Source organism: Teleopsis dalmanni, chromosome 1 (genome assembly GCF_002237135.1).
Source record: "Teleopsis dalmanni isolate 2A chromosome 1, ASM223713v2, whole genome shotgun sequence".
In the NCBI taxonomy this organism is placed as follows: Eukaryota; Metazoa; Arthropoda; class Insecta; order Diptera; family Diopsidae; genus Teleopsis; species Teleopsis dalmanni.
The window spans coordinates 161,539,121-161,564,944 of NC_051846.1; the positions used below are offsets into that span (position 1 = coordinate 161,539,121).

The window sequence follows — 25,824 nt, forward strand, 5'->3', positions numbered from 1 at the left end:
TTAATTGTCTATTTACACTCTGCATAATAATTTCTGATTCATTTAAAAAAATTATATAAAGAAATTAAAAAATGTTCACTACCTTAAATTAATAAAATCTTTCATGTTTTGAACGGTAAAATACATCAAAAAAATTTATTATGAAGTAAAATAATTAGTATATCATGTTACTAAATCTATTATTATATGATATTATTACTTCCTAATTCATGTTAAGTTTAATAAATATGTATAATTAACGGTTAAAAAACATAATGTTTATAATAAGCATCACTTTTTCTTTATGCAAATCTGACAAAAAACAAATTTGTTTTTCGCGATTACGATGTAAGTAAAATTTTATATTTTTGAATCAAGAAATAAATAAGAATAATAAACAAATATAATTATCATTTTCCAAACTATTTATGATTGGTCACGACTATAGCATAACTATTGCTGTACAGTAAATCTATACCTAAATATAAAACTCAATGATGATAATATTAGTTAAAAATAATAATATATCTAACTAAAATTAATAAATATTACCATTATTATGATGCAGTTTGATAAGTAATTAGTAAAACACAATTAAATATTATAAAAAAATGAGATATTGCTGTTATAATCGTACTACTATTTAAATTTTTCTTTTATGGATTAAGGTTTAAATACAGGCTAACCAGTAATAAAACGGACCCTACTTGGCTTATATGTTGTCTTAGACAAAGATAATAAAACAAATATTCTGAACTGCTTTACATTTATTTCTCTACATTTATTTATCTACATATATGCTCTCCTTTCAGCTCGACACACACTTGATCTAACGAAGTTCCAACATTTTCAAAAATTATTCAAATAATATAATTTAACCAACTCTTCAAAAGAACCCAATAAGTTTAAACACTCTGTCTTGAAAGACATTGCAAGATGCACGAAATAAAAAAATGCTATACTAAAATTGCAATAGTACGAGAACACCTCTGTTATAGAATTGCAATATCAAAATGAAACAACTATTTTTGCAGCATACCACATCCACATGAGAAGCAACAGATGTCAAAACAGTTGCAAGCATATATACATGGGTTTAGGTATAGCAAGATTGCAAGCAATTGCATGAAGCTATGTCCGTATATTTTGTAGTTTTCCATTGCAAGCTCGCGCAATATGTACATTTCATGCACCTTGCAATGAGTTTGCAAGACATAATCAATACCTCTAATATATTTTTTTATATTTGTCTTCTTCCTTGTCATTTCTTCAACTTTGAATATATATTTACTGCTAAGAATTATATTACTATTTAGTACACAGAGGCTTGTAGTCAGAAACTTATTGGGACATCTTTCAAACAAAATCCTGGATCGATTGTTCAATTATGTTAAGATACATTAATAATAAAAATGCATCTGTATATCAGTAGCAAGGCGTCAGCTTTTTGGCAAGGTGTTCACAATTTGATCAAAACAGAATTCCAACTATAACGTATTCCCTCTACTTCTAAGTTTCGTCCTTTCCACAAGCAAATAGCGTACAAGACCAACAAAAGAATTTATTTAAATGTTCGCAGCCTGTGATCCACTGGTTTCTATTTACCATAAAACTGTAGCTGTAGGAAAACGACGACTTACCACAAATTTCGACATTTTTACATCAGGTACCAAATTCTTCATATCTGGAGTTGGTCTATTCATTTTATGAATTAAAATCTTTTTTTCAGAACATCGTTACCATTTACCATTTGCTAGTGTAAAATTGCAATAATGACTTTGTTTTTGATTTATTTCCAACCTCTACCTAAGAGTAAGAAACTCTCATGCATTCTTTTACTCTTTTACTTTGTATTTACTATGAGCGGTTCAGTTTTTTTATTGAACCATTTGCCCATATAAAACAGCAACCGTGACTTTGATTGTATTTGCACTCTTTGTATGTAGTCGACTGAACCTCTAGTCAAATGTAAAGCGATTATCGCTCAGTCATTTCTTTTCTCTTTTGTATTTACTTTGCATAATATTGGAGGTTCACTTTTATTGAACCGCTTGCACGCATTAATTTAAGAGTTATGATTATTTTACGTACATATTTTGCGGGGCTTGTTTTCTCTTTTATTTTTATATTTGTTTGTATGTGTTGTGTTGTGTATTCAATATTGAACATAGTCCCAATGTGAATGTTATTTCATTTGCATGCGTTGTAAGCAGCGCGGTGCAGTGTTTATTCTGAACCTTAGTATATTTTAAGAGGAATGTGTTAGATTTTATTTTAAGAGGAATGTGTTTTCTCTTTTATTAATTACAGATAATGTTGGGTGTAACTAACATATGTGTGATTTTGTTTGTATTGTACGTTTTGTGTTTATGTTAATCTGTTTGGAAAAGCTATTATAAAAAATGTTAAGTAGAAACATAGCGATATTATTTACCTAATAAAAAAAAAATCTAAAAAGGAAGCTTTGTTAAGGTGTTCAGTGAACACTCTGAACCATTCGACGTCTCGCCTGTGTTGTATATATATATACAGCTATTTGCAAAGTGTATTCTATACGATATCTCTGCGCTTTGTGGTTACATCCTCATTCAGCTCTACTGATGGTTGTAAGTTTATTTATCGGGTGTAAATTTCCTACAAATTAAATTCTTCAGAATCGGTTGTTTATGAATATACATATATAATAGACGTATTAGTAATAATATTCCAATACAAATATAAAATAACAATAATAATAATAACAATGATAATTGAATAATAATTTTATTAAAATCAATTTTGCTGAAAATTTTCCACCAACTGCTCATTTATTTTTTTATCGTTTTAATCTGAAGTCCTTTAGTTATTAAGTTTCTCATAACTATATGAAAAACTATTGTGGTATTATAATTATTACTTGTTTATGTATACACATATGTAACAAAAGGTAAATAATAATAAATATCCAGTTTGAGCATTTTTATTTCTACAAGTAATATTGGTTCATACCAGTTCAAGCATTAAGTTTCCATTGAAATTATATAACAACTACTGGCGTAACTAAACAAACGACTGCCAATTCCCAAAGCAACTGAAAAAATACAAACAACAACGAAATAATTTTACGGCTTTCCACAAGTTTCAAGTGTTGTTTACTCATAAAATATTTATACGCGTAACTCAGTACCGTCGTAGTTCTTCAACGGAACTAAAATGTTAAGTATTGCTTTTCCTAACTGAGAAGGTTAGACGCTTTTTCAGTTTTCCATTTTTCATGCCTATGAAATCTACATGAAATCTATTTGTCAAAATGTTTTTCAATAAATACCGTCATTATCGACCAAATGTCATTAGCCCCTTGTACCTAATAGGAGGTAAGAATAAATTACTGTGCTCTGTTAAATATGTGTTCCATTAGTAAGAAGCAATGACTATAATGACTATAGAATTTAGTTATAAATAGTTTCAATAAATTATAGAGTAATGCATAACTTACTAAGTAGAAAAGATTGTTAGTGATTACAAAATATTTTATTTTATAGTAAATTCATTCTTATGTTTACTATGAATGTATTCCTTTAAGCGAGGTATGATCTATTTAAACAAATTTTAAAAATTGTTTAAATTGTGATTCTTAAACTATTTAGATTCAGATTCAATTTTATGCAGATTCAAATTTAAAGTTCCAAGTTTTTCCGATTCTTTGGGTACCGGGACATACTGGAGTACGCGGAAACGAACACGCGGATAAACTAGCCAGGAAAGGAGCAGCCACACCGATGATGGGGCCGGAATCTTTTTGTGGACTAGAAAATAGTACGCTCCTTTCTCTTCTAAAAATAAAAGAGAACCAGAATAAAAAAGATTACTGGGATAATATACCAGGATTAAAACAACCCAAATCAACCCAAATCAAATGGATCTATTATTAATTGACAATAATTTTATATATTTGTTTTATTTATCTTCCCCTCCTTCCCTTCAATATTTTCTTTTGACTGATCACATTGGCGTATGTTCGTATAATATACGAATGTGTATATATATATATGTAAATACATGCGTTTAGTATAATAGAAATTATCATCCCATCAATGCTTTATAGTGCTTTAAGTGAATACTATACTTAGTGGAAATATTCGTCATAATTTCCCATCAGTGCTTTATAGTGCTTTAAGTGAATACAGTATTTAGTGGAAATATTCGTCATAATTTCATTGAATTTAATTATTTTCTTGAATTGTTGTCCCTATTGATTTGATAAGCTATATAGCAGTAGATTTAATAAAACATCATTGAATGCATTTTTTTTCATTAGCCACATTATACAATTCAAGTTTATAACACCAACAATCTATTTCTTGTTTTATCATATGTTATGTATCTATTGTATAATAAAACCTCATATAAATCAAAATATTCTGCGCACTTAATATTACAATTGTCACTTAGTTATCATTTGTCTCTGTAAATTTAGTTATCCATTCATTTAGTTGTTTTTTATGTACTCATATTAAACGACATTTATATTTCCATTCAGATAAGATAAATTCGATTCTGCCTTTAATTTGAAATATATTAAATTCAGAATTGATATGGTTATTACAACACGACAAAAAAAAATATGCCGATACCAAGCTATACCGTTATGACATTAATAGACGTGAAATGAAAACTGCAAGAACTAGATTAATCTAGTTTATTAAATAAAATAAATATTTTGCATGACATATCTCGGGCATATTAAAGTGCATTATAGATAGATATATAGGGAAATATTTTCTTTATTTATAATGACTTATATTCATTGTAATAAAAATGAAGTGTGTAGGTATTTGTATTTGTTTAAATCATTTAATTTGAAAAAACTTGAATATTAATCACTAAACCATTTTTAAAATGTGCTGACTAATTTAAATCTCTATTTTTGATACTTCAGTTGGGATAGAATCACTAATCTCAGTCACATTTGGTAAAATGCATTACATGATAATAAAAATTTTAATAAAATCACTTTTTCAAAACATTTTAAATTTTTTCTCAAAATGTATATACCATCTACTATGAGCTATTCCCCTACCGCAAAACTCTTAACTCAGAACTGTATTGTCAACAATTAGACCGCCTGAAAAAAGCAATCGCTTAGAAACGACCAGCTTTGGTGAAGAATAGGTGAAGAATTGTGTTCCATCAGAACAACGCTAGCCCACACAACACATATCGATAATGACTCACCAAAAGGTGCGGGAGGTTGGTTGAGATTTCTCTTGCATTCACCATATAGTCCAGACCTGGCACCGATCTATTCTGATTACTATCTATTCCTGTCCATTACGAACAATTTTTCTGGCAATAATTTCGCTTCAAGAGTATGTAGAGGCTTGTGAAAATCGACTATCACAATTTTTTGCCAATAGGGACGAGAACTTCTATGAGAGAGGCATAATAAAATTATCTTCAAAATGTCAACAAGATATCGAATAAAACGGCACATATTTGACCTAAATCGAATCATTCTAACTATGGTAAATAAGCCTTCAATTTTATGCAAAAGTAAAGGATCTCTTTTTACTACACCTATTATATTATGGTTAAATGACACTTTCATGGATTACAGATACTCTTACGTATGAAGATTATAAAACTAACCTAGGGTTATTAACTTTCATAGTAAATATTATTTCAACACTTTGAACTACTTTATTATATATTTTATAAATGAAAGTTTACATGTCTGTTTATATAATTATTTTGTGTATAGAAGCACAAGTGTTAATGGCATTTTAATTTATTGCACTGAAACAACCGACATGCCGGTTCTAACCGGTATCTCAAGCTCCTCTGACGTTTTCAATTTAAATATATTAATGAAAATGACACTCTAGCGACGCAAATTTCAATTTCAATTAAAAAAACTGATGTTTTATCGAATTCATATGTTGAAAGCATATTGGCCGGGTTTTTTTCCATATTTCATATTTCTTTCAATAAATTTGAATTTCCTGCAACGTCTTTGTATACTCATAGTATCTCATGAGTCAGTCTCAAAGTTCAATTTATATTAATAATAATATCGGTTAAATTCAAATGATTTTATTTTATATATATATATATATATACGTCGCGTGAACTGGGCACGATTTATTTTTATAAATGATAAGACTGTTTACGTATTTTTCATTTTGACTGACTATCTTAATTATTGATACACGATCTATATAAAATAAAGATAAATTTAATACTTAAAACAGAGAAATTAAATTAATGGTGCCTGGTAAAAAAAAAATTATTGAGATAAAATTCAACAATTTTTAGCAATACACTTTAAATTAATTTTTTATAAATAAAATTCTTACTAACAAATTTCTTACTAATAAATTTTTTTTTTGTGATGATAGTGTTACAATATATATTAATAATGATTCATTGTGTTCATGAATATATAAGCTGTACCCTTCAGGCTGTGCGACGTTTCATAGAAAATAAATTATTCTATTTAAAAATTTATTAAGCTTCGACTTAAATTTTGAAATTTAAAACTTATAAGATAAGAATATACTTTAAGACATCAGTTAAGTAAGTTTAAATTCTCTACCCTGAAAACTTTATTAAAGTTCAAATCAACATTTTTAAACTCTGAGGTTGACTTGTAAAACCCACTGAAGTTGATAATCCGCAATACGTAAGAAACTTTAAGTTTTAAATTATAGAAATTAAACGACGTAAGTTGATAACATAACCCGCAAGTTTTATTTTGAAACCATCAAGTTTCTACTAAACTCAACAGTTTAAATTATAAATTCATTTAAGTTTGATATATATAAAAATCCTCTTAGTTTTAAATTTAAACAAACATTTTCGACCGTGTGTTGTGTCAGAACAATCTCTCTATACTCTCTATAAGACTCTCTATACAGAACTGTTCCTTCAATGACATTTCACAACAGTATTCTTTAGCAATTTTTGTCTGCTAATCGATTTCCTTTCAAGAATTTAAGTGTATTAATTTTACATAAAAGAGTGAATAGCTCTACAATTTTAAACACGGTTGCCACTTATTGTACTTTAGTACCAAAATTGGTACTTTTTTTTCCGTTTGGTACTCTGGTACTCATGTTCAAAAAATGGTACATTTTCGGCGACCCAACTTTATTGTGGATATTGTATTGTTTTATACTTTTTGTACATTTTATATAAATTGTATTTTCTTATAAAAAGACAATAGAAAAATTTTGGACCTTTTTTTACAGAAATGGTACCTTTTTAAACCAATTTTGGTACAGAAAAAAATTTTCAAGTGGCAACCGTGATTTTAAATGACTTTTTTTGTATGGAACCCCCGAAAGTATCTAACGAAATTAAGAATTTAATTGGATATCATACAACTTTGTAAGTACTAATGAATATGACAATTGGTTTGCGATTAACACACTCACCAGGAATGCAACGCCATTTTATATGTAGCTTCTGAGTTCTTTTATAAATGCGTGAAACATAAAATACTCTTCTTAATTTTAATAGAGAAAATTATATATAATCTCCCAACTTTAAATTACCATGATAAATACAATTAAATACTATCAAATACCATTACATTAAAACAAATTTAGAGAACATCAACCAAGTGTTTTAGGTACATATATATAGTACAGCATTAATTTAACTCAATGAGAATTACAATGAAGCAATACTTAACAAAAGAACAATATAATCAATGTATTTTAAAATACAAAAATAAGTCTGATTAGATTTATTTATTATATAATTTATAACATCTAAATCTCTGTATAGAATTAAAGACTCAAAATCTTAATATCCATTAATAATGCAAAACATAACATAATGTTTCGTAGGATGGCATAACATACACATATCACTTTCAAGCCATAAAAAAATAAAAGAAATATTAAAATAAGCACCAGATACCCGATTTTCTAATAGCTTTGTGTACATTACAGTTTAAATTTAATGAGAATTATAATAAGAAAATTCATAAAAATTGTTTTTCTACAGATTGAATTATGTATTTAAATATATAATCATAATACTTATTTAATTGAATTATTTATTTAATTTAAATGCATATTTTTAACTTATTTGTTAAGTTAGGTCATACTGGCAATTCGTATGGCACCCACTTAGGCATATTTTCCCATCATTGTGTTATCGTATATAGAAGAAACTTAGAGTTCATTTATTCGTTAAAAACTTAAGGATTTGAAAAACAATTCTATTACTTTCGTTCTATACACAATTTTGTTATTCTTAAGTAGCATTTTTAAAAATGTACGCTATTCCCGACTGCATATATCACCTCAAGGATAACTTATTTATTTTTTAATCTTTCTTGTATTATGAACCTAATCTCACATTTTTAAAGGGTGTTTGCTTGAGAAGTTGTTCAACTTCTTAGATACCATAAGGGACCTATTTTCATAAAATTTTTCTAACTTCTAGTGATATTTAAAAAATAGCAAAAAAAAAACTCTTGCAAATATTTTAATATAAATATTTATTTTTAAAAAAATAGCTTCGGTTTTGTAAAAACTCTCTTCTTCTCTCTTTAAATACGTTAAAGTAGAATTACAATTTAAACGTAAAATTAAATAGTATTCAATAAGAGGATTCGATTGTTTAATTTTAATGATAATTCTTACATCCCTACGATTTTCTTTGTTTCATACTTCTATGGAATCTTCAGTTATATAGACGTTATATTCGTATTATGATAGATTTTCCTTAAGTTTTGTAAAATTGTTAAGATATTAAGTACAGCTTATCTTATATTCCACAAACTATTAAACTCGTACAAAATTATTTGTATATATGAAGCTATATTATATATACATTGTGACCGAAAAGTTTTCGGGAAATTTTAAATAAAACGCAAAATTCTTAACCTTCATCAATATTTATTTTATCTCCTTCAAAATATGCTCCATTAGAAGCGATACACAAATGCCAACGTTTCTTCCAATCATCAAACATTTTTTATAGGCGCTTTCCGGTATGGCTTTGAGTTCCCTCTGCGAATTCTGTTTTACGTCTTCTATGGATTCAAAACGCGTTCCTCTGAGTGGTAATTTGAGGTTGGGAAACAGGAAAAAGTCACACGGTGCAAGATCAGGTGAATACGGTGGCTGTTCGATGGTATTTATTGAATGTTTGGCCTTAAAATCGTTGATAATGTTGAACAAATTGAGGTGAATCGGAACAAGCCGGGCGTTGACACGTCGCATACACAAATTGTCCACCAAAATCAAACGAGCCATCTCACGACCGATGCCTAGCTCTCGTGCTATCTCTCTAACACTCACATGAGGATTTTTGAACACGATTTCCTTTGCCTTTTCAATGTTTTCGTCGGTGGTAGAGGTCGAAGGTCGTCCAGAACGCGGCATGTCTTCGACGGTCGTACGACAGTCCTGAAAGGCTTTGTACCACTCATAAACTTGAGTTTTCGATAAAACTGATTCCCCATAAGCCTTTTGTAGCATTCGCAACGATTCTGCACACGAAATTTCGTTCGAAAAACAAAATTTGATGCAAACTCTTTGTTCAATATTTTTTTCCATTGTTTTTTTCGCAACGCACTACTGAGGTGAACTGGTTTCAACAGCTGCCGTAAACGAACTGTCCGACAGATCGCGCCTCATTTTTGGCATAGTAATTAAGGACAGTGCTGCCAAACTACATAAACTTAAAATATCGAAAAATATACAGCGCGCGAATTTTAAATGAGAATTTCCGAAAACCTTTCGGTCACAATGTATGTGTTATAATCTATTTGATTCATTTCGATAACGTTTATAGATCAACAACTATTTTCTTTTAGAATTAGATATATATAAATACATTTTCGTATTAGATATATAATATGTTTACTTGATAACTAAAACACTATATTTTAATGTATTCTATTAACTTTTATTAAACTTAAAACAATATGTTAAAAAACATTAATTTAATTAATTTATTCTTGATGCCCATAGTTTATACCAGATTATATATAAAGTACACATAAAACGCTAATTAACTTCTTGATGCGCATAGTACTCACCGAATTATATATAAAGTAAATAAATAACGCTTGCACCAACTACTAACATCAATGTTTACTTATTTTCAGTTTATATCTATTGGTGAATCTTATAATATCTATATCTTAGTTAATTTCAGTAAGGATTTTATGATATTAAATTTAAGCTTGACAGAATGTCTTTAGATCCTATAAACAATCATAATAACATTTCTGTTTATATAAATTTAAATTATTAATAATGAAATTATATGTAATATTTTTATATGAATCGACTATAAGTATTATACAGATTTATAATTTATGACGAAACGCGTCATAGTAGACAAAGTCAAGTAAATTGAAAAAATTTGTAATCAATTTTACTTAGTAATCCACTGACTCTGGATAAGTACTGAATCACTTATAATTCACATTTCGATAATATATATATGTACTCATATGAGTGGTTGAGGTACGTATAAAAATGCAAAAACAAAAACAGCTTTCTTTTGTAAAGTCCCAATGAATGTTTTGGAGACATTTCATACGTTTTTCTATTTAAGAATTTAAATTATAAATGAATATTTATATATTTAAATTAAATTAAATTACTCAAAAATACACATACAATAAAGTGTATTGTATATGTATAAACTAATGTTAATATAATACATTAGCAGATATAGAGCTACTATTCCGAAAACTTTTCCAGAAATTTCTTTACTAAAATTTACTTTTAAAACTATTTGTTGATTTCTTTAAAATTTATTTCGACGATCACTTATAGTACCCAAATCTTTTTCTACGTAACACTCCACATGGGCCCTCCTTTAGGGGTTGGAAATACACCGTCTTGTAATCAACCAGCTTGGGTACGCTTATAAACTCAAAATAATTCAACTGATTGGTGCTACATCTTTAGAAATCATAATAAGCAATTACATTATATTGTATACACATATCTTAACTGACGAAATCACATTGGAATCAAAATAATACAAATAAAAATCAAGTTTTTTTTAAATGATATTTACTTTTATATATACTAGGATTTCATGCGCCTAAATGTCTTAACAACAATAACTCTTTTAAATTATATATCTCAAATAACCAATATTTGTGTAACACACTCCTCCCAGACAACTTTGAGCGCATCGCATAGGTAACGGATGTCTCCGAGTGAAACTGCTTATAGTATTATCAATAAACCCTCATCCAATTAACCAATTTTTGTGTAACGGGCTTCTTCCAGGCAACTTTGAAGGCAATAAGCAACAAATGTCTCCAATTGGAAGTGTTTATAGTAATATCAACACACGTCGTGTCAGTCTAACCTAACCTGACCTCTTTTTCGCAATATCCTTATGCAGATAGTTTGAATAATATCCATGGTATATAATTTATATGATTTGAGTTTCTTTCACATTTAAAAAATAAAAGTGCTTAAGAATTCTTTTAAAAATTTTACTTTTCAAGAAGTATAGGTATATTACAGTTTGATCAATAAAAGTACAATAAATTATTTTATTATTAAAATTTTTAGTTATTTATAAGTAGTGGCGTAGTAAGAATTTTACTTAGCGGGGATATAGTGGAAAATATTTTTGTTCAAATTTTTTTACAGTTTATTAAATGGTAATTAGAGAATGTGTCAAAAAGGGGTTTGCTTTATTCTAGTATGTCTGGGATATACTAGAAAATATTTTATGTCAGAGTTTTTTTGGAATTCACTAAATTAATTATAATGAAAATTAGAGAAATGTCCTAAAAAAAAACATTTATATTTATATATAAAAGTATATATTATATATATACTCTTATTATATATTTATATATAATAATATATTTATATATAATAATATATTTCTATATAACAATATATTTATATATAATAATATATTTATGTATAATAAGTGTAGCAGTTTTATTAAAATATTCACATATAGTAATATGTATAGATGTATATTATTCTAAAAACTAAACGTAACTCTTTTATTCATTTCTTTTCCCATAGTTTATATTATCTAGGGATAAATACGCCACTGTTATTAACCCATTTAATGGCAGTGTCTCTAAGTGAGAGGTGAAATAACCATTTCCATTGCTTGCTTGCTAATATTTTTCTATAATATATACAAATATATATATATGTTACAAATTTCGTTATATATACCCTACATTTCTATATGATTTTTAACAATATAATTGTTTTGTTTTTGTTTTTGCTTTCAGTGACATTTTGTGAAAGGTAAGTTTTACTGTTGCATGGCTTAGTTGGCATTTTGTTTTATTTCAGATAATAATAAAATCCTTGAATAAAATTTAGACTATAGTTACTGTTGGTAAATAAAAGGCAGACCAAATTAAATTAGGGAGGCAAGAGAATACAAAAAAAATCTCCTCATAATACAGTAATTAAAGTCCACAAAGTAAGTGAAGGACTTAAATATAGCAAAAATATAATATATACTATTTAATATATTAAATAACTATTTACTTATTGTTAATCTTACAAAGACTAAATACAATACATTGTATACAACACCCATCATTTGAATGCATTACAGTATTTATTCACTAAGTTTGAGTTCCACATATATAGTATGCATATATAGTATAATTACTTGGAAAATTATTATTTAAATATTTTTTAGCTTTAATCACAAAAGTTTTGTACAATCACGCTACATTTTAACTTAAACACAGCACGTATCTACCCGTTTATACATACCTGCCAACACACCAATGTATCTATGCCTTACAAAAAAATCGATAAATTTTTTATACAATATTAAAGCACGAGGAATTTAAGTAAGGCATTAAAGTTAATTACCTTACTTTCTTTTTTCTATGTTTAATAACAAACATATATACTTATACTAGCTCTGTATATATATTCTCAATTCTTAAAGTAATTAACTATGATTTAGTATTTTATTGAAAAAATAAAATATATCAATCAATTAAAACAGTCACAGTGACAATAAAATCAATTACTGGAACAAAAATTTTTTTATATACATTATATCTGAAATAAGTACATTATATGTAACGAATCATGTGTTCAGAAAATAAATTGTTAACAAATTTTTCTAATTTAACCAATTTAGTTTCCCAAGAGTAAATCTAAGTAAATTGTTTATTATATTTATATTTATTATATGTAGAAAACCATTTATCACAATACTTCCGACTTAACAATTTGCGTATGTTTGCATTAAGATCGGAAGTAAAATGTTAGTTGTACTTAAAATTTTGAATAAATATATCAGTCCACAAAAATGTCAATTATTTTTAAACAGAATCCTAGCTTCTCAGTTTAACATCATTATCATCAGCGTTACAGCTCGGGGTGAGCTTTAGTTGCATCAACCAGCTTTCTTACTTCTGCTGCATGTTGTTTTAGACCTCCAGTTTTGGATACCAATTTTTCTGATATCGTCAGTCTCAATTTAAAATGTCCAATATAAAAGAAAAGACAACAAAATAGTGTTTTGTGATGTCAAAAAAAACTTGAAAACATTTTAAAACTATAATCTAAAAATAATAGCTTATTTTTTTATTATAATTAATATCTTATTAATATACTTAATTAATATGATTATATTAATTATCTAAAATTAATAGTACATGAACTATTAGCACCTGACTCGACTCGGTAAGATACATTTTTTAGTTACATGAATCAAAGCAATACTCGATAGATGGTTCTTTTCATAGGATTTAACAGTATATATCAAAATATACAATATCAATATATACCAATATATTGATATATATATAATATATATCAATATATGTCAAATTTTAGTTTTAAAGAATTTTATGGGCTTAAAAAAGAAATTTCTATTATTAGACCTATCATCTATAACATATATAAATAAGCCACTGCCTAGTATTAAAATTCTGGTAAATCTTTAACTAATTTGTCATATTTTAAGAAACAATTACTATTAAATCTGACATTTGATCTTAATACATATATTGTTATAGACTTATTTTAGTAAATTCAAGTTTGAGTAGCTTTAGCGTCCCTGAATTGAGTCTTGGCCAAAAAAAGTGGTGTTAAATATCTGAATATCATCACTCAAAATGCTTTTATCGTGATAAATGCTTAGTACACAATAGTACTCAGTTAAAAAATTGAGAGACGAGGCGTTATTCTTTTGGGCACTTTGTGTTATTTTGACAGTGTATATATGTTATATATGTTAGATATATATTAGATGTACTTAGATTTATCGTTTCTCAAAAAGTTTAGTTTTATATTTATGATATTGTGTGACATAGACTGTTTTACGGATATTACTCATTTTGTTTGGCTTAGTTATTAGCAGTCTTGAAGTCTTCTGTCCAGCTACTGTTACAACCTTGGTTTGGTTCTTTTGAGTATTCAAATCTACAGCTAACTGTCTGAGTAAGTTTTGTTGTTTTAATAACTTGCTGCTGTCATAATCTTAAGACCACAATAAATCTTAAGGTAGTAGTGTTATATCCCCCAATATGAATATTTTAACCTCTTGTGAATTGGTATTGCTTATTTTATAGATTCAACTTTGGATTCTACTGAAATTTTAAACTTCAAGATCACTTATTTTGTATACAATAAAATGAATTTTTTTGTTGGTAAATTACAAGTTTGTTGACCGATGTCAATACACTATCTATTGTGTCACTGTTTGTAAAACCACCTCCTTCTATTTTATTAATTAGTGTACAAGTTTTTTTGTTTAATTTTGACACATTATCCCAAAAGAGTTTCACCCAAAGTGATATGCTACTACTACTACTACTACTACTACTACTTTAATTCTTGACTGCTAAGTGGAGTATATCAATTTAAACCTAACTTTCTTACGATCATTAACTGATATGCAAACTACTAATAAATGTTTTCAAATCTTTGAATTCTAAGTTCTAAGGACCATTAACAAATCAACCTGTTAATAGTATAACAACTAATACTGTACTGTAGTTTTTAAAAACAATATATTATATGAAATATACATAAGGTCGTTCAACTGTTGGTAAGACGATCTGACAGGCCCTGAACACATTAGACTACTTTTTTATATATAATATTATTGGATTAATTTTTGCTTAAGGCCACACGAGATGAATTTCACTGGTTGAAAAATCGTTTACAGTGAAGAGAGACGAAAAACGAAAAAACTCTGACCACGTACTCAACTGTTTTAAAAGCTATTGATCATATTAATCCCCAAAATTGGTTAAACTTTTCAAATAATTTATCAAAATAAATTTAAAATTAAATAAAACTCAAATTTAATAGGTAAATAAAATATTTTATTTTCAATTTTAAACTTACATCAATAACAAAATATAAATATATATTTATCTTATAATATTAATAGTAATATATAGATTAATATATTATGATATATACTTAAATTTAATATGTGTAAATGAATATGTTTTATGCTTTATGTATACTTTATATATAAGCAGCAACAATATAAGAACGGAAAATTAAATTTCTAAATTGAAAATATTAAATTTAAAGATCAACATCACATTATTTTAATTATAATTCAAAAAAAGTATGAGCTCTAGCAGATTATTTCAATGTTTTTTTTATTTTTTTTTTTGTATGAATATTTTTATATATTTTATGATATATTAGTTATAGTGTGAAATATATTTTATTTCGAGAAATATTATTGAAACTATTAACTTTAAACTTATAACAAAAAAAATTTAATTATTTTATATATAAAATGAATTTTATATTAACTTATCGATGCCAACAAGCATCAGTTTGAATAAAACACTTCTTACAATATAATTTACTAAAAAAAAAAACAGGCACAATATTATTCACAAATTAGGCTTAATTTTTATTATAATACTAGTTGTGTTTTTATATATAAAATATTTTCACATTATATACATATATTCTACATTTAAGAAAACTTCAAAATTTCGGTTATGCATAACAATAACAACCTTAACTGGCAGTCAAAACATTGGTTCAAATTTTTCTAGTTATTATTGGTTTATTTTTGTTTTGGAAGCCTTTATTAGTAACTAACAATATATATATACAAATATATATAGCATATATGTGAATCTTTTTTTTTTGAATTTTGCTATGCATTATTACTTAGATTTTTAGACTGTGACTTAAAGCAACTTAAGAAAGAAAGAAAAAAAAACAATTTTGTGGCAATAATTTTTTTTGTGTTGTAATTATTTGTTGTAATTAATTATTTAAATTAATTTTTAAAAAGTTAAAAAAAAAAAGTTTAAGATGTGAAACCAAATGATCAATTAACAATAAATTTTTGAAAATAAACTAAAACTGTTTTGAAAATGCTACAATATTATATAAAAAAATATAAAAAAATATAAATAAAATTTAATCAATTATAAATATTTTTTAAATTTTTTAAATAAAAATTGATCAAAAAATATACGGAATAAAATAACAAATAAATTATGTTAATAAAACTTATAAAAAATAATTACAAAGATGAAAATAATAATAAAAATTATAATAAAAATTATAATAAAAATAATAATAATAATAAAAATAATAATAATAATAAAAATAATACTAATAATAAAAATAATAATAATAATAAAAATAATAATAATAATAAAAATAATAATAATAATAAAAATAATAAAAAAAATAATAATAAAAAAAATTTTTTAAAAGAGAATAGTTAATAGAAAATTTAATTAATTTAAAGCTCAATAAATATAAAATACAATATATATAAAATTAGTATATAAAATTTTTTTATTTATATAAATTATAAATAAATAAAGAATATAAATATAGATATAAATATAGAATATATTTTCTATATAAATTCAGAAAATTAATCCAATGAAAAGTACAATAAATAAATGTATAATATATATAATTATACAATAACGAAATAAATATATATATATAAGTACATAAACTAATACATAATTATATATTTATGTAAAAGTTAAAAAAAAGTTAAAGAGTAAAGAATAAGATATATGAAACATATAATAGTTAAATAATATACCAAATAAAAAATGAAATTAACAAAATATATTTAAAAAAGTAAATATTACATGAAAAAAGATATTAAATGTTACATAAAACAAGTTTTAAATAACAAAATATTATGTATAAAAATAATACAAAAAATTTTGTGCTAAAACATCAGTGTTATTGAGAAATAATTTTAAATGAAAGAGATAATAAATAAAAGAAAAATTAAAAATAAAATTAAAAAAAAAAATATATTAAAATTAATTTGTTAAAAATATATACTTTATGCAAAAAATTAAAAAAAAAATATATTGATATGTATCGAGTTTATGATAAAATTTGATATATTAAATATGTCGTTTGTCTTGTAAAAATAATTAATTGTAACAAAAACTAATTATTAAAAACAACACATTTATTGACAAAAGTTTCAAAAAGTATTTTCCCAAAAATTATTTTGGAAATTATTTTTTTATTTTCATTTGGAAATTTAGAAATTTAAAAGAAGAATAAAATCAAGCCAAATCTAAATATAAAAAATTATTTTATTAAATATTTTTTAGATTATTGTAATAAAGTTATATAAAGTTTAAAATAAATTTTAAGCGATTTACATATTTTTTTAAAGTTCACTAAAATTTATTAATTTTATAGACTAAATAAAGCTCATGTAAAACAATATAATTTAATACATATATATTATAATCATATAAAGTATATGTTAAAAGTAATATAATATAAATAATAAAATAATATTATAATATTATATATAACATTATAATAAAATATAATATAAAATTATATTTATATTAAAATGTGATTTTAAATTATATTTGTATTATATTTTGGACTATATTATATTATAATATATTCATTTTATTCATATGTAAATATAACTTTAATTTATATTTATATAAAAATATAATTTTAAATTATATTTATATTAATTTTTATTAAATTTTAAATTGTTCACATAAGCTTTAATATAAATAATTTATTTGTTTTTTCTATTGCAGTGTGTTTTTTTATTTTATTTATATCTTTAATAAATTTTTATAATTATAATAGATTAATTATAGATCTCATAGTCACAGCTTTAAGTCGTTGTCTTGTAATATTTGATTTCAAAGAATTTCTTTAATGGAATATGTATAATTTTTAATATGATATATAAACATTACATTGATATTTAATCTCTTAAAATTAAAAACGATATAAGAATTACAAAAAAAAAAAAGTAAAATAACTTATGCACTGCATTTTGTTAAGGTACAACATTGATATAAGCGAATAATATATTGTAATGACCTTCAGCGGTCGGTCTCAATAAATAAATTATATAAACGATATATAAAATGAATATAAAAATAAATTTCCTTTTTAAATTAAAATGTTTATATGTTATTTTGTCTTACATTTGTGAATGCATTTTTTCTTCCACTGCAACTAAAACTTGGGAGCTCAGCAGAGCATTCGTTGGATGGCTGCCAAAATTCGGTGCAAAAAGGGGAAAGGCGTCAAGCCAAAACTGCTACACCGAGAAGCAACGTCAACTAATTGCGTTGCCAGTGTTCTGTTGTTGTTGTGTTGTCGTTGTTGTTTTGCTGCAATTCGTATTTTGTCATATTGAAATGAATTGTTTGTTCTTTACTGCGACGATGAATTTTCTTGACCATGAAATCATTCTGCAGAGATCATTTACATAGGAAGCACATGATGCACTGAACTACGTTCTACCCTTGCGGCCGTTTGTTGAACTTCGTAATTGCATTAATTTTTGACGAAATGGATGCATTCTTCTGCTTCTCTGCTTTCTGTCGCTCAATTTATATAATTTTATTTACGGAAACAATAAGAAAAAATATAAAAAAAAACGTTTTTAACGACACTTGCGAAAATTTTCATTTGCTAAGCATTTTTTGTCGAGCAACGCAATTGCACAATAGAGCACAGCAAACAAAGCAGAATTGCGACATTTTGCTTATTTGTTTTTGTTTTTATTTTTTTTTGTTTTTGGAAAAGGAAGCCAAAAATGAGACGTAATCGTTTTACATTCTTTTTGTTTTTTTTTTGTTGCTTTGTATTTGTTTACATTTTTTATATTTTGTTATTCCAAAGAATTTAGCACAAATACATTTTCTTACTCCTTTTTCTTTTTCGTCTCATTGCTGCTGCTCTTAGCCAGGCGCACTTTTTGAACTTAATTTCGAAGTTGACCGTCTTAAAAAATGCATACGTTTTTTGTGCGCTCGACGTCGACGTCTCATGCTACTCACTTTATCGTTACTTTTGCTTGCGTCGACTGCGTTCATTATTGCTTCGTCGCTAGTTTCGAAATTATTCAATTTTGTTGTTGTTATTTTAAGTGATTTTTTTGTTGTTTTTATATGTTTTCGCAATGTTTTGTTTTTACTTTTGTTTATTAAAGGTTGTTGTTGTTGTTGTTCTTCGTTGTCATTATGCAAACTAGTCGCTTCAGAACTAGCGCCACCAAGCTCCATTATTGTCGATGATGAGCCCAAAAGTAGTGCTTTAGAGTTTTTTTGTTCATCATTTAAATTCATTTTAAGAAATTTATTATGGCAGCGTTTGAGATTTGCGCAAGTTAATGGCGCAGTTAAACGACGTCCCAGATCTGTTGCCATAAGTGTTGGATTAAATGCTGCTGCTGCACTTATAGCATTTATTGTAATGCCAGAACTATCATAGATTTTATTATTATGATTTTCATCCGCTTGGTTGAGTATTTCTGCATTACTGGTTAGCGCTGCACAAACCGTACGCACTTGTGCAGCATCGCTGCCGGCGTCGCCAACTTCAACGTCGACGTCGACGTCAACGTCAACGCATTTACTAGTAGTAGAAGTAGTAGAAAATTTAACATTTGCTGCAAAGTCACTGCGTGTTTGGGGGGTTAATGACTTTCTGGTTTCTACACCATTTTGTATAGAGTTTGTTATTGTGTTTTCTGCTTTTGGCTCATTACTTTTATGAATTACGTTTGCATTACTGCATCTGCTGTACTTTCAGGACCGTTTGGCACTGTCCTTGCGGAACGACTTACGTAATTTTTCGACCAAACGTATATGAAATTTACTTAAATCGTTCTGGCTGCCAGTTGTCGCAGTTTTGGGTGGACTGGAGGCTTGAGAGAAGGAACGTGTAGGTGATAGTGCACCGGATGCTGATGAATGCGAGGTCCGCGAGGCATTGCGTGGAAATGCACGGGATGATTGACAGCGTTGCATTTGTATGCGGTAGGCATGACTTGGTGAACTGCTAAAACTTTCAGATTTGCATTCAGACACTTTCCGCGAGCGGCTGGCACGGTTCGGTATGCCCATGGCAGCAGATATTGCTTGCCGGTCACCACTCGTCGAGTTCGAGCCCTCAGAGGTTTTACGTGAGCGACTCTTATCCTTGTAAATATCATAGTTATTTTTCATAACAGGCATCATAAAAGCCATTGTTGTTTTTGGAGTTTTTTCTTTTCAAATAGTAACGAAAAATATTTATTTTTAAATTTTTTTTACTTTAATTTAATTTGTAAATTAAAGAAAAGGCACTTCTATTCCAAAGTTTTACTTAGAAAATTTGTTTTTTTTTTTTGTATCTTAACGCGCACAAATTTTGTCTAAAAGTTTCGTTTAAATCTTACTGAACTCAGTTTAAATAAATTCAGTTATCTAAAGATATCACTTTGTCTCTAAAATATTTATTCGAAAACACGTTTGCTGTTGTATTTTGAAACAAGTTTGGAACTAATCACGTTTTATTTCACAGTTTATGCATATAAATTCCATTAACGCACGGTTTACTACTGTATTTTTCTTCCTCCAATAAGAGTTCACTTTTCACTTCTTAACATTTCAATAACTGAAACCAGAATGGCTTGATTCTCTCATTGCATGTTTATTTATTATGTTCGGGAAGAGTAGTTTTCAAGAAAATGAGCAAAGAAAACATGAAAATGAGAGAGAATGCAATTTCAAACAATGTTGCCGTTTCTACGTAAACTTAAAAAATTTGCTTATCTCGTGCTATATATATATACATTACCATCGTTATGACGGACAAAATGGCCATGTAAGGGTGTTTGCCTGCTGATAATTATATTTTCTATAATATTTAATAAAATATTTAATACATATTAAAAAAATCATTTGTAATTAATTAATTATCTTTCATTTATAAATTAATATATTTTTTTATTCATAAATATATTTTCTATCAATAATTATACAAGCAATATATCTGACTTAAGCATAATTTAGACGATGCTAGATGAATTTATTAATTCATGCAAATTAATTAAAGGGTTCTTTTGTTAAAGTCTTAAAAAATCATATTTGATTAATATAAAACTTAGAACAATTTAGGATAACACAAAATTTTAGTTTTGTATATATTCCGACCAACCAGTATACTTATTTAATTCTTACTCTGACTTGAAAGATATTTTCTTCTAAGGACTAAAGTCATTTTTGGGATTTTAAGGATTGGATAAACTAATCGAATTATAACTTATAAAATTCATAAGAATTTTCTGGAAGCCTCTTATCTCCATCCTAGGATTGGAGTTTCTATTTTCTAAAGCGCCTCGTGAGTGTCTTTAACTTTGGTGTCAATAGTCAGATGGCGAGAACAATATCCAATAGTATTTGAACATCTCATTGTTCAAGTATTTTCAATGATACTTGACATGTTTTCTGCAAGATGCTTTCAATTTTCCAAAGAAAACATTTTCCAACAATGTTGCTATAAGAAATATATGCATGCCTGATTGAAACTAAATTGGCAAATATCTATCACTCTAAAGATATGATAATTGTGTGTAAAAGCAAAGTACCGTTATACAAATACAAGGTGTTAACTTGAACACTAAGTATGCGCTTTGCTATACACTTTAAAACAAAGTGTAATTTTATCCCATACATGTCTACAGAACGAATTGTGGTATGCATACTTGAATATATAGAGTGGAATTTGGTAGCACGGCATACTTGGTTTGCATACATGTAATATCGTCTATATCGTCCTTTAGTAGACATAATTGCGAGATATAATTTTATATTAAGGCCGTGTGCGAATTCGAGTAAATTGCGGTAAATAGTAAATTATGTCGATAAGGCAGTGAATGTTATTATTTACCAGAATTTCGAGTAGGGTAAATAAGATAAAAATTAGGTAAATTAGGTATTACCATAGTAAAAATTTTATAAGAGATATATACTTGAAAATTTCTTGTTTAGCAGTGTTTTTGCGGTATAGTATATGCAGATTATATTATCGAAGGATAATATATCCTTCAATAATATTATTGAAGGCCACTCTAATAAGCCACTCTCTCCGATAGTCTTCAATATTGAATTCAAAATGTTTTCACAAACTTAAAACACTCTACCTTTCAACTATTTATTTCATTTTTTTGACTCTGAATCTCTTTTCAACAGTCTGTATAACATATTAAAAATAAAGCTATACCTCGCTAGAGTTAATTTTTTTATCTTTCATCTCAAAGGGTCACTTTAACTGTATAACATCATGTTTCTACTTGTTTCATATAAGCAGTTTTGCTCATTAAGGCTGCTAATGATGATTATTTACCATACTTTTATTTAAATGAGCTTATTATTAATAAATCAACTAATTTAAGACAAAAAAATTCGAATGTAATACGGCGTTTACATTGGCCGAAAATGGCTCATTTTGAATGAGCCATTTGAAAGTGTTTACATTCGTTCTATTTCATTTGTTCTCATTTCAACAGCTGATTTTTCAACTTGCATGTTAATTTGATTTTTGACCTGTGCCAAAAAAATGTTGCATGAAGGTTAAATATGCCTTCAAACCTTACATTAGAAACTTAAAACATATTTTTAACTTCGATTAATTACTTTTTGGGAAGTAAAAGTTCTAAAAAGCAGTGCATCGTTTTCAAGAAAATGCAACCACCAAACATTTGTTTACCTTAAATGTTTGGTTTACCGTAAATATGTTAAAAACAGCTTTTTCAAACTGTCAAAATGCCATGAAGAGCTTTCATTTAGGGTATGTTCAATGGATTCCTTTGCATTTGGAACGTATGTGGAATGCATTCGAACGTCATTCATACAGAACGTGAGAAAATTGCTCATTTTTGTGCTTGAAATTTTATATGCAAGAATGAGCCATTCGATACTCATTTTCGATTTTTGACCAAAATGAGCCATTTTCGGCCAATGTAAACGCCGTATAACCCTTAAAAAAATAATTTCCAACAAGAAAAATTACTAAAATTTGAAATATTTGTCATATGTTTTATACGCAAAATGTAAATAAACAAATTATTTCACATCTTAATTTCATTAACATAAGTAAATTTAGCTGCAATGGTAACATGATGAACAGTTAGTATAACCTCTTCTAAACCGATTGTAGAGTGCTTGTACATTTCCAAAAGAAAATCGATAATAAAATTATAGTGGATGTGTGTGTAAGTTTAAAGGCCCGCGTAGAATACAACTTTGAAATGTAACTTTTTGCGGTCATCGTTTGCGGTTATATACATATGTAACTCCACACTTTACCCACTAAAAGTTGTAGTTTTTCTTTATTTTATGGAATGAAATTTTATAGATATCACGTAGATTATATAAAAAGAATGCAATAAGTAATATATATACATAAAATCGTATATGATGTATGCACAGCTAAATTAGAGTGACTATCTGTAGATTTGGTTAGACTTAATAGAAATATATGCGGCCCTATGCTCCACTTAGGAGAGAGGGACAGCAATAATAGAAATATATACACGCATATATCTAAATATACCACAATTGTAAATTCATAGGAAGAAGTTAGCCTAACTTCGATATATAACTTGATATTTACACTGGGTAGATTTCTGTAAGTCGTATGTCATATGTCTTAATGAACATATGAAAGTGCTAAAGTCTAACCAATGCAGAATCAGGGTAAAACTCGAGTAACTATGGACACAGATTATGTCCATTGGAATTGGGACTATGAACACGAAGGGAGAGTCCTATATAGTAGAATAGAATGCATACACATAAACTTTTGAGTAGTTATGTCCTTGCTTTTGTAGTTCTCTACGCGTTCTTCATATATCATCGTTTTCAGTACGCGTCACTAGCGTATACGAAACAGTGAAAAGAAATATAATAGGTGAATACCATAAATAAATTTAGTATTAGGCTGGATTCTTATAAGTAACAGAATTTCTCAAGGATTATCTTTGTTCTTTGGGCCCCACTGAAGTGAATATAATTTTCTAATTTGACTTTAATTAAAACCTCACGCACATTCAATCCGCACCTACCTTCAATCCAGTCTTTCTCATAAACAATTCCTTTTCATCTCGCACTACTATCACACCTACCCATATCCTAACTCATGTATACATAATTGTAATTCCTTTCATGTTATTTGCTCGATTGATCTCCACTGGTTACTACAACAACAACTGATTCATTTGGTTTTGTTGACCTATAGTGTGAATGGAACAACTTAAATTTTATTTTAAATCTATGAGTAATTTATTTTAAAATTACAGATATTAAATTTTTTAAATCTAAGTTGAAAAACAATGCTTAATTACTAAAGTTTAAAATGTGTTTATATTTTTAACACTTATTATCTGTTAATATCCATTAATTAGAATAGCAGTTTTTAAATTCTCTTTTAAATTATATTTAAAAAATAATTATTTTATATACATCTATAGTCTAAAATAAGTATTTCATAATAAATAGTTCTCAACTCAATATATAAAATTTTAATGAAGAAAGAAACTAATTGAATTTATGTAAATTTAAAAAATACTTAAAAGTCTGAGTAATCTTAATATCTTATCTAAATCTACGATATATCGAATGTAATATATAAAAATAATATATTAAATTATAATTAATGAAGCAAAATTAAATAACACAATAAAGTCAACATTAAAAAAAAATAGATAAAACAAATATTACATATGTGGGTATATAGTGATGTGATAGTAATTAAATTATAAACAAAAATTTTATTAATATTACTCATATATTAACATACATCTATTATAGCTTCCCCATCTTCTGCAATATTTCTTTCATGGCAGATAAACTTTGGACTTGAAAATCAAACAGTTCGCTAGTGCTAAGGGTGCACGTACGAACCATTTCAGCTGCAGTGTCAAAAAATTTGGATATGCTGTCTCCATCCGATTGTCCAACCAAATTATTTAAAAGCATTATGGCATTTTCAAAATTATTTGATTTCAGTCGGCGTTTCTTTTTAGATGAATTTTGTTGTACCACCTCTGAAAAATCCTCTGATGACGGTAGTGGAGATGATGGCATCGAAAATGTCGCAGGCTGTGGTGAATCGATTGGCACCGTTAATACAGACTTAGCAGCTGGAGTTGACAATGATTTTACTAATGATGATTGTGAAAGCAATTCATCCGAATCCAATTCTGGTTTTACCAGTTGATTTTTTCCGTTCGAACTGTAAAGATTGTTGGAATTAAAATAATTTAAATGAATGATTAGAGATAATTAATAAATAATTTTAAATACCGTCTGTGCTCCATTGTTTCGTATAAAAAAAGTAGTGTGTCATAATAACGATACGGTTTCTTGCATTTAGCGGCCATACCGGTGGAAGTTCTGACTTCATTGCAGTACCGCGCAAATGCATCTCTAAGAGATTTCCAAGCCCGTTGAACTTTCGCTGAAAAAAAATGAAATAAATTTAAGCGCCCATTAGGACTAAGTAATATTGTATTACATTAATTTATTTGATTTGATTTCAAATTTTCATATAATCATTAATAATATAGAAATTGTTTTTCAGTGTT

At 26.9% G+C, this 25,824-nt stretch overlaps 3 protein-coding genes across 3 annotated transcripts in view; 1 reads left to right on the forward strand and 2 right to left on the reverse strand.

Annotated features, from left to right (window-relative positions):
- The window catches only part of LOC119669713 (nuclear RNA export factor 1), a 226,599-nt gene that overhangs the window by 176,571 nt on the left and 24,204 nt on the right, over window positions 1-25,824 (forward strand). The window lies entirely within an intron of this gene.
- Window positions 18,870-20,859, reverse strand: LOC119669719. The gene has a single exon (XM_038079723.1). The coding sequence runs from the start codon at window positions 20,441-20,443 to the stop codon at window positions 20,003-20,005; it is 441 nt and encodes a 146-aa protein (XP_037935651.1). The 5' UTR covers window positions 20,444-20,859; the 3' UTR covers window positions 18,870-20,002.
- Window positions 24,969-25,714, reverse strand: LOC119669718. Its single transcript, XM_038079722.1, has 2 exons — window positions 25,544-25,714; window positions 24,969-25,472 (listed from the first exon to the last, which is right to left on the reverse strand). Exons 1-2 carry the CDS (start codon window positions 25,618-25,620, stop codon window positions 25,043-25,045), a joined length of 507 nt encoding a protein of 168 aa, XP_037935650.1. The 5' UTR covers window positions 25,621-25,714; the 3' UTR covers window positions 24,969-25,042.